The sequence below is a fragment of the Somniosus microcephalus genome, chromosome 1 (genome assembly GCF_052327205.1).
Source record: "Somniosus microcephalus isolate GS21.2 chromosome 1, FLI_Smic_1.0, whole genome shotgun sequence".
Classification (NCBI taxonomy): Eukaryota; Metazoa; Chordata; class Chondrichthyes; order Squaliformes; family Somniosidae; genus Somniosus; species Somniosus microcephalus.
Genome location: NC_140987.1, coordinates 458621548 through 458631553, shown reverse-complemented (window position 1 = coordinate 458631553; position 10006 = coordinate 458621548). Strand labels below are relative to the sequence as shown.

Here is a 10006-nt window from a genome sequence, read left to right as displayed (position 1 = left end):
GTTCCGGATCTTTTCCAGTGTGAAAATCTCTATTTTTTTTATTAAAAAACCGCAACCGTACAAATGTTTGAAGCACAAGAACTGTGCACAAAGAACAGATTGCTTTTCGACTCCATGCTACTGGTTGCATTCAATTAACTCCAAATATCCAGCACACTTCAATTGCTGTTTGTGAAATGAAATGGAAGAGTAAAATGCAAATCAGGCTGAACTAGGCACAATTAATCAAGGGCGATAACATGGAGGTGCCATACCTGTAAATAACCCTGAGAACCAACCAATCACAGCCAAGAATCTGTGCGCCTCTTGCATTTTTAATAGCCATTTGTGCCAGTCAACCGCGCCTCTTCCAATCAAGGCACAGCATGAGGCTCACGTGATTACAATAGTGCCTTTCTCTGATTGGCCATTTGCGGGTTGCCTCCTGAGTTGAGTTATGTGCCGGGGAGTTGAGTGATTGACTCTATCAGTCTGAGGACATCAGCCTATTGAAGAGGCTTAGTCTGATTGGGAGCCACAATTCACTCTTGGAGATTTTTTTTTGAACGGTGCGAGTCCATCAAAAGGCGTTTCAATGCAAGGGGACTAAAGCGATACATTTTGCAAAGTTGTTAAGGGTCTTTACACCCCCCCCCCTTTCTCCATCTCCTTCCTGATTTCTCGGGAGTGGTGTGATTTCAGGTTTTGCGGAGATGGCGATGTTGCTGGATGGGGCACCCCAGTTTCCTACCCTGGGGGTTGGTGGCTTTGGCAGCCCCCGGCACCACGACATGCCCAACCGGGACCCGGCACTGGGACTCAGCCCCTTCTGCGACTCGCCTCACCCTGGAGCTTTCAAACTCAGCCCGGCGTCTCACGACCTCGCCGCCAGCCAGACATCTGCTTTCACCCCACAGGCGTCCGGCTACGCCGCCGCCTTGGGTCATCACGCCAGCCAGGTTGGCTCCTACAGCGGGGTACCTTTCAATTCCAGCCGGGACTTCCTGTTCCGCAACCGGGGCGGCGGTCTGGGGGATCCTGCTGCCACAGGTGCTCAGCATGGCATCTTTCCATCCCCAGGCGGCCCCCCGGGGATGGCGGACACTCCGGGACACCTTTTATTCCCAGGACTTCACGAGCAAGCGTCCAGTCACGCAGCTCCCAATGGACACGTCGTGAACGGCCAGATGCGCCTGGGATTGCACGGCGACCTGTTCGGGAGACCGGACCCTTACCGAGCGGTGGGCAGCCCCAGGACAGACCCCTACGCCACGGCTCAACTGCACAACTACAGCCCCATGAACATGAATGTGGGGATGAACATGAGCGGCCATCACGGAGCGGGGGCCTTTTTTCGGTACATGAGGCAACCGATTAAGCAGGAACTGCCCTGCAAGTGGATCGACGAAGTTCAGATCAATCGCAACAAAAAGACTTGCGAGAGGACTTTCGGCAACATGCATGAGCTGGTCAGTCACCTCACCATGGAACATGTTGGAGGGCCCGAGCAAACCAATCACATCTGTTACTGGGAGCAGTGCTCAAGGGGAGGAAAATCCTTTAAGGCCAAATACAAACTCATTAATCACATCCGAGTGCACACGGGCGAGAAACCGTTCCCTTGTCCCTTCCCGGGATGTGGGAAAATATTCGCCAGGTCGGAAAACCTAAAGATCCACAAACGGACCCACACAGGTAACAGAAATAAGTGTAAATTCCCCCTTAAAGCAGCTTACTCACCAGTTGTTGGCAGAATTAATTTGAAGAAATATGTAACGTCGGTCGATGATAAAACTTTTTAAAAAAAACATCGCCTCGGATTTATTTCGGACAGAAACAATTTGATTTTAATCCCGAGTCACATTTCTGTGATAATCTGTCGGAGAGGCGCCGCTTGAGGTCTTTCACAAAACTTGCCGGGGAAAGACTGACTTTCAGTGTCAGTGAGCGCTGTGGAAAGGACAGGCTGGGCAGCGGGAACCACAACCCGACTCTCAACCCGCCGCTCAGCGCCAGCGCCTTGTATTATTTTTAAAAACAAAAAATTAAAAAATCTATCGATGCATTTGTCTGTTTTCCGAGGTTTAAAAAAAAATATCGCCCAATAATAAAAAGCCGCATTTTATTCCATTTTTGGAAAGGGGTTGAAAGAAATGTCGATTCCTTTCGCTTCAGGCCGGCCGCGGTGGTATTTCTGTCTGCAATTAAATAAAAACGCAGCGAGGAAGCTTTGTGTCTTCCACTAAATAATCCGGTGCTTTTCTGAGCAAGGAGAGAGCAGATTGTGGATGCGAAAGATTGTACAAATTATTGAGGGAGATTGTGGGCGATTTTTGAAGTCTTTCCCCCTCCATCTATGACAAGGGGAGAGAGAAGGTTTCAAACTTTTATTTCTCCAGTGTTACCGTGAACCGCCTTCTTCAACAATCATCTCACTGCATCCTCGCCAACTTAACCTCAATAACAATCCCGTTTATATTTTATATATAATAATATTGTTTTACTAATTACAGTGAAGAAATTAATTGTATAACGAAGAGATTTAATAACTAAAAGACAGATTCCGATTCAATTCTGTGGGCTTTGCTGGATTTATTTTAGATGTTTGTCTGTCCTTGTTTGCAATATTATTAAATTCAGAGCTAGCAGGAAAATCTTCATCCTGATGTTTAAATAGGACTGTAAAAGGGGCCGGGAAATAATCGAACCAGTAAAATAATTCAGTGCAGTTGTGGATTTGATATCTGTGTATTTTTTTTGCTGGTTTCTCACAGGTGAAAAGCCGTTCAAGTGTGAGTTCGAGGGCTGCGATCGGCGCTTTGCCAACAGCAGTGACCGGAAGAAGCACATGCATGTTCATACATCGGATAAACCGTACATCTGCAGAATGTGCGACAAGTCTTACACCCACCCCAGCTCTCTTCGGAAACACATGAAGGTAACCATTTGTTTACATACCGGATTACCGCCCATTCGTTCGGGCGATCCCACACCCACCCTCCACTCTCAGTTTGACAACATTGAAGACTTTGCTCATTCTATAATTCAGGCAGTTATTTTTTTAATTCGTTCTCGGGGTGTGGGCTTCCGTGTCAAGGCCCGGCATTTATTGCCCATCCCTAATTGCCCCTCGAGAAGGTGGTGGTGAGCTGCCTTCTTGAACCGCTGCAGTCCCTGTGGTGAAGGTGCTCCCGCAGTGCTGTTAGGGAGGGAGTTCCAGGGTTTTGACCCAGCGAAGATGAAGGAACGGTGATATATTTCCAAGTCAGGATGGTGTGTGACTTGGAGGGGAACTTGGAGGTGGTGGTGTTCCCATGCGCCTGCTGCCCTTGTCCTTCTAGGTGGAAGAGGTCGCGGGTTTGGGAGGTGCTGCCGAAGAAGCCTTGGCGAGTTGCTGCAGTGCATCTTGTAGATGGTACACACTGCAGCCACGGTGAAGGCTGTTGCTTGACTAGTCTGTGGGACAGCTCTCCCAATTTTGGCACAAATTATTATTTGTTCAATATTTGCACGTTGGTTGAAAATATGTTATTGGGGGGCGATTACAGAGGCTGAGCGAGATCTCAGGAAAGACACATGTTTGTATTTTGCAATTCTAGGTGCACGAATCTCAAGGTTCGGATTCTTCCCCGGCCCCGAGCTCCGGCTACGAGTCGTCCACCCCTCCTACCCTCCTCTCCTCAAACAGCGATGACCCGAGCAAAAACTCGGCACCGGTCGCACAGAACAATTCCAACCACAACCCGCCGCTGCCGCCGAATTTTAACGAGTGGTATGTCTGAGAAAGGAAAGGAGCAGGAGGTTCGCAGAGGATCCCAGCAGCTCGCCAGCTCGGACCTGTTGAAACACTCTTTACAGGAAGAGACGCAAAGTTGAAATACTTGGGGCAGAGCCCGGCGGCGGAGGAGCGGCCGGCCGATTGTTGGGGTCAAGCGGCAAGCTTTCTGTGGATAAACACTGACCACAAGGCGGACTGGCCGCACGCTTTGCTCCGGAGTACAAGCGGGTTGTTATCGGCCTTCGAGAGGTGATTATTTTTCGTTGTTTTGGCAGTATTTTTTTTTGTGGTGGGTAGGGGAGGGAGGGGGTGGTGGTGGGGGCAGGAATCTCGCGTAGACCAGATGTCTCAATAGTGAACTCATGGCACCTCGGAGGTGATTGACTGTGAAATTCACACAGTCTTAAAAAAAGTGCCAAAGTCCTGTTATGTCTTGAACTTAAAAAATACTCGTGAATGTATCTCCCGTTCGATTGGGTCAAATCTGTTGTTTGAGTGGTTTTCACAGGTTGGGATGTAGTTTCACACTAGTACAGGATCGTGACAGTTAAGTATAACGTTGCCTTTTTTGTAATAACTATTTTCTGTAAATATACATATTCATAATGTCATATTTATCATCTTGTAATTTAATCACCGGTATTTACCTGCCGCTGAAACAATATTTATGAAGAATTGTTTTCTAACAAAACCTATGTACAGTTTTTTTCTGGAGGAAGAAAGGCTTATAACCAAGTTAACATTAAACAATTTTGATTTACAAAACAAACGTTGCATTTCTTGAACCGTGCGGAGCCTCCGGGTCTTCTGTTACCGCAGCCCCTGCCCGCCGCCGCTCGCCGACTTGCTGCAAGTGGGAATTGTTTAACTCTGGGCTCATGGCCTCGCGAAATTGGGATTTAAATCATTTGGAAAATTAATTCGGTGTTTAACGTAAAATCTTAGCAAGCAAAAACATGCTTTTAAAGCAAATGTAAAATGGTGCCCGATAGAAATGAGATGGTGTTGGAATTAATTATATTGAAGAGTGAGTGAATGAGTGAGTGTGTGTGAGAGTGAGTGAGTATGAATGAGTGTGAGAGTGTGAGTGAGTGAGTGAGTGAGAGTGTGAGTGAGTGTGTGTGTGAGTGTGTGAGTGTGTGTGAGAGTGAGTGAGTGTGAGAGTGTGAGTGAGTGAGTGTGTGTGTGAGTGTGTGTGAGAGTGAGTGTGTGTGAATGAGAGTGAGTGAGTGAGAGTGTGAGTGAGGGTAAGGGGGAGGGGAGTTCAGGCAGGGGTGATGAAACGTTTTCTCCCTTGGTTCCAATCACAGTTTTTGCAATGTCAGTTCAATATTTAATCGGTACAATAATAGCGCCCATCACTCAACATCTGGGCGCTTGGATTCGCAAATCAGCGATTCCCGATCAATCGCTAGTGCCCCTGACGTCTCCTTTATTTACATGAATGAATGAATGAAAGATTTCGATTCGACCAATGTTGTTTTCCCTGAAAGGCGCTGTATACCTGATCCCAACACTTGTCCTGTGCGCGACCACCGCGGGCAACAGTTTCACACGAGGGCCAGGCCCACATTTTCGTCGAAATCAGATTCACTTTGCGACGTTGTGAGCCTTGAATTACTAAATGTAAACCCTGGACCAATAAATTGGAACAGTTTCGTGTCCGGTAACTTTCTAACACATGAACCTAATGCCAGGCAGGAGCAGGAGTAATTTAATTTGCGAAACATTGTTTGTTCTATATTACAATATGCAGAAGTGCTGGGAATTACACCCATTAACATAACTCTATCTATCTAGGCTGCCGATAAACTTAAAATATAATATTGAACCGTCTGATTCATTTCACTGTCAGAGACAGCGATTTAAAAAAAATTAGATTACAAACACCGAGAATCCGAGTCCTATTCACAGTGGCTCCTTCACTGAAACCTTGCAATGGATGGTAATCGCGAGCTGGCATTTTACAATAATAAAATAGTGTTTTTTTTAAAAATGGGCTAAACGCGCGAGTTGATGAGATAACGGAGGCTTTGGGCTTTGGGCTTTGGGTCCCACACCGACACGGATCTCCAGAGCCTGTATTAATTAAGATCGAGTACAGAACACGTGGGACACGTCTAACTGGCAGGAGAGATTAACTTTAATATCGCGTTGACCTTGGGTGACGCCTGTTATATTTTATAATATAAATCATGCAATCCGTACCTCGCACCCTGCGAATGTCTGCTGGGATTGTCTAAACGAACCCCAGCCACTACAAATACACACATCTCCCTCATCTCCGCTGACAAGCCGTTCATTTGGGGAAACCCAGGGGCCTGCGATGGGCCAACTGCAGAAATACACTTGCAGCAAGAGCTGGCGATCAGTAATTTCAGATTGTAAAACTAAAGATATGTCCTGTCGTTTCCTGGGCCAACCTTTCTCTGCGGGGAGTTGGGGACGTGCAGGTCAGCTCTGCAAAAACCCTTCGGCATATCCAAACCGAATGGTCAGAGACTCGCGTGGAATACGGTTTTATTCCACATTAATCACCCTGCCTTTGAATTTTTCGTGCTTTCTAGTTTAATATTATGCTGACGTAATGGATTGCACAGACTCGTTGCATAATCTAGAAGCTTTTAATTGTCCATTGATCCACTTAAGCATTGCTGTGTTACCTGGCCGGGTTATAACACCAATATATCTGCCATTGACGCGTTGGGATATCTGTCATTTTAAACTAAAGATGGAAACACGCTTTAGTTGGACAATTGCAATAAATAGAACAGGAACTATTGTTATTTATATTTAATCCAAATAATTCAAATATTTCACAGTTGAAGAAAATAAATAGAATCTGAATCAATGTTTTTCCATATAGTGAAACAGTGCTTATTTGAATGAAAGTAAATTGAATTAAATCTATTTTTTTTTAAAACAAATCATAATTTCTGTTGGATGAGCCTTTGTAAGAACCGTTAACGGCGCCAGGTTTAAAATCCGCCCGACGCCTCGCCGCTTCCTCTGGTGTTCTGACGATCGCAGATTGATCTGCTGTGGCACGAGGTGTGTGAGCATGTAAGTGAATGTTTAAGCATGTAACAATGTGTCAGTGAGTGTGTATGTGTGTTCCTGAGTGTGACTGAGTGCTAGTAAGCCTGTGCGTGTAAGCGAGCACATATGAGTGTGTCAGTAAGTGTGTTTCTGATTACATGTGTGTATGTGTGAGTGTATGCAGGTGTGAGTGACAGTGTGTGAATATTTGAGTGAGTATGTATGAATATGTGTGTGTGAATATTTGAGTGAATGTGTGTGTGTGAATAGTTCAGAGTGTGTGTGAATAGTTGAGTGTGTGTATGTGAATAGTAGAGTGAGTGTGACTGTGTGCATAGTTGAGAGTGTGAGCATGAGTGTGTGAATATTTGAGTGTGTGTGTGTGTGAATAGTTGAGTATGTGTGTAATAGTTGAGTGTGAGAATAGTTGAGTGTGTGTGAGTGTATGTGTGAATAGTTGAGTGTGTGTGTGGCAATAGTAGATTGTGTGTGGGTGAATAGTTGAGTGTGTGTGAGAATAGTAGAGTGTATGTGTGAGTGTGTGGCAATAGTAGAGTGTGTATGAGAATAGTAGTGTGTGTGAGAATAGTAGAGTGTGTGTGTGAATAGTTGAGTGTGTGAGTGTGTGTGTGAATAGTTGAGTGTGTGAGAGTGTGTGAATAGTTAAGTGTGTGTAAGTGTGTGTTTGTATAGTTGAGTGTGTGAGTGTGTGAATAGTTGAGTGGGTGTGTGACTAGTTGAGCATGTGTGTGAATAGTTGAGCATGTGTGTGAATAGTTGAGTGTGTGTGAATAGTTGAGTGTGTGTGTGTGAATAGTTGAGTGTGTGTGTGTGAATAGTTGAGTGTGTGTGAATAGTTGAGTGTGTGTGTGTGAATAGTTGAGTGTGTGTGAATAGTTGAGTGTGTGTGTGTGAATAGTTGAGTGTGTGTGAATAGTTGAGTGTGTGTGTGTGTGTGAATAGTTGAGTGTGTGTAAATAGTTGAGTGTGTGTGTGTGTGTGTGAATAGTTGAGTGTGCGTGAGCGTGTGTGTGAATAGTTGAGTGAGTGTGTGAATAGTTGAGTGTGTGTGTGAATAGTTGAGTGTGTGACTGTGAACAGTTAAGTGTGTGTGTGAACAGTTGTGTGTCTGTGTGTGAATAGTTGAGTGTTTGAGTGTGAATAGTTGACTGTGTGTGCGAATATTTCAGCATGTGTGAATAGTTGAGTGTGTGTATGAGTAAATTGTTGAGTGTGTGTGAATAGTTGAGTGTATGTGTGTGAATAGTTGATTGTGTGTGAATAGTTGACTGTGTGTGCAAATAGTTGAGTGTGTGTGAGTGAATAGTTGAGTATGTGTGTGAGTGTGAGTGTGTGTATCAATAGCTGAGCATGTGTGTGAGAATAGTTGAGTGAGTGTGTGTGTGGGAATAGTTGAGTGTGTCTGTGAGTGTGTGTGAATAGTTGAGTGTGTCTGTGAGAATAGTTGAGTGTGTGTGTGAGTGTGACTAGTTAAGTGTGTGTGTGAGTGTGACTGTGTGTGAGTGAATAGCTGAGTGTGTGTGTGAGTGTGAACAGTTGAGTGTGAGTGTGTGAATAGTTGAGTGTGTGAGTGAATAGTTGAGTGTGTGTGCGACTAGTTGAGTGTGTCTGTGAGAATAGTTGTGTGAGTGAATAGGTGAGTGTGTGTAAGTGTGAATAGTTGAGTGCGTGTGTGAGTGAATCATTGAGAGTGTGTGTGTGAATAGTTGTGTGTGTGTGAGTGAATAATTGAGAGTGTGTGTGAATAGTTGTGTGTGTGTGTGAGTGTGATTAGTTGAGTGTGTGTGTGAGCATGTGAATAGTTGAGTGTCTGTGTGAATGTGACTAGTTTAGTGTGTGTGATAATAGTTGAGTGAGTGTGTGTATGTGAGTGTGAATAGTTGAGTGTGTATGTGAGTGTGAATAGTTGAGTGTGTGTGAGTGAATAGTTGAGATTGTGTGTGTGAATAGTTGAGTGTGTGCGAATAGTTGAGAGTGTGTGTGTGAATAGTTGAGAGAGTGTGTGTGAATAGTTGAGTGTGTGTGTGCATAGCTGAGTGTGTGTGTGTGTGTGTGTGAATAGTTGAGTGTATGTGTGAGCATGTGAATAGTTGAGTGTGTGTGTGAGTGAATAATTGAGTGTGTGTGTGTGAGTGTGAATAGTTGAGTGTGAGTGTGAGTATGTGTGAATAGTTGAGTGTCTGTGTGTGTGAGTATTTGAGAGAGTGTGTGAACAGTTGAGTGTGTGTGTGTGAATAGCTGAGTGCATGTGTGAATAGTTGAGTGTGTGTGTGTGAATATTTGATTGTGTGGGTGAGTGTGTGAATAGTTCAGCGTGTGTGTGAGTGAATAGTTGAGAATGTGTGTGTGTGAATAGCTGTGTGTGTGAGTGTGAATAGTTGAGTGTCTGTGTGAATGTGACTAGTTTAATGTGTGTGTGATAATAGTTGAGTGAGTGTGAATAGTTGAGTGTGAATAGTTGAGTGTGCATGTGAGTGTGAATAGTTGAGTGTGTGTGAATAGTTGAGAGTTTTGTGAATAGTTGAGAGAGTGTGTGTGAATAGTTGAGTGTGTGTGTGCATAGCTGTGTGTGTGTGTGAGTGAATAGTTGAGTGTGTGTGTGAGTATGTGTGTGAATGGTTGAGAGTGTGTGTGAGTGTGAGTCTGTGTGTGTAAATAGTTAAGAGTGTGTGTGTGAATAGTTGGGTGAGTGTATGTGTGTGTGTGTGAATAGTTGAGTGTGTGTGTGAGTGTGAATAGTTGAGTGTGTATGTGAGTATATGTGTGTGAATAGTTGAGAGTGTGTGTGTGTGAATAGTTGAGTGAGTGTGTGTGTGTGTGAATAGTTGAGTATGTGTATGAGTGTGAGTATGTGTGTGTGGATAGTTGAGAGAGTGTGTGTGAACAGTTGAGTGTGTGTGTGTGAGTGAACAGTTGAGTGTGTGTGTGAATAGTTGAGTGTGTGTGAATAGTGGAGTGTGTGTGTGTGAATAGTTGAGTGTGTGAGTGTGTGTGTGAATAGTTGAGTATGTGTGTGTGTGAATAGTTGAGTGTGTGAATGTGTGTATGTGTGAATAGTTGAGTGTGTGGGTGTGAGTATGTGTGAATAGTTGAGTGTGTGTATGAGTGTGAATAGTTGAGTGTGTGAGTGTGAATAGTTGAGTGTGTGTGTGTGAATAGTTGAGTGTGTGTGTGAGTGTGAATAGTTGT

At 44.5% G+C, this 10006-nt stretch overlaps 1 protein-coding gene across 1 annotated transcript; it reads left to right on the top strand.

The window, feature by feature from the left end:
- Nucleotides 1-474: 474 nt before the first annotated feature.
- zic3 (zic family member 3 heterotaxy 1 (odd-paired homolog, Drosophila)) lies at nt 475-4035 on the top strand. Its single transcript, XM_086010763.1, has 3 exons — nt 475-1674; nt 2754-2917; nt 3579-4035. The coding sequence occupies exons 1-3, from the start codon at nt 693-695 to the stop codon at nt 3759-3761; spliced, it is 1329 nt and encodes a 442-aa protein (XP_085866889.1). The 5' UTR covers nt 475-692; the 3' UTR covers nt 3762-4035.
- Nucleotides 4036-10006: the final 5971 nt, after the last annotated feature.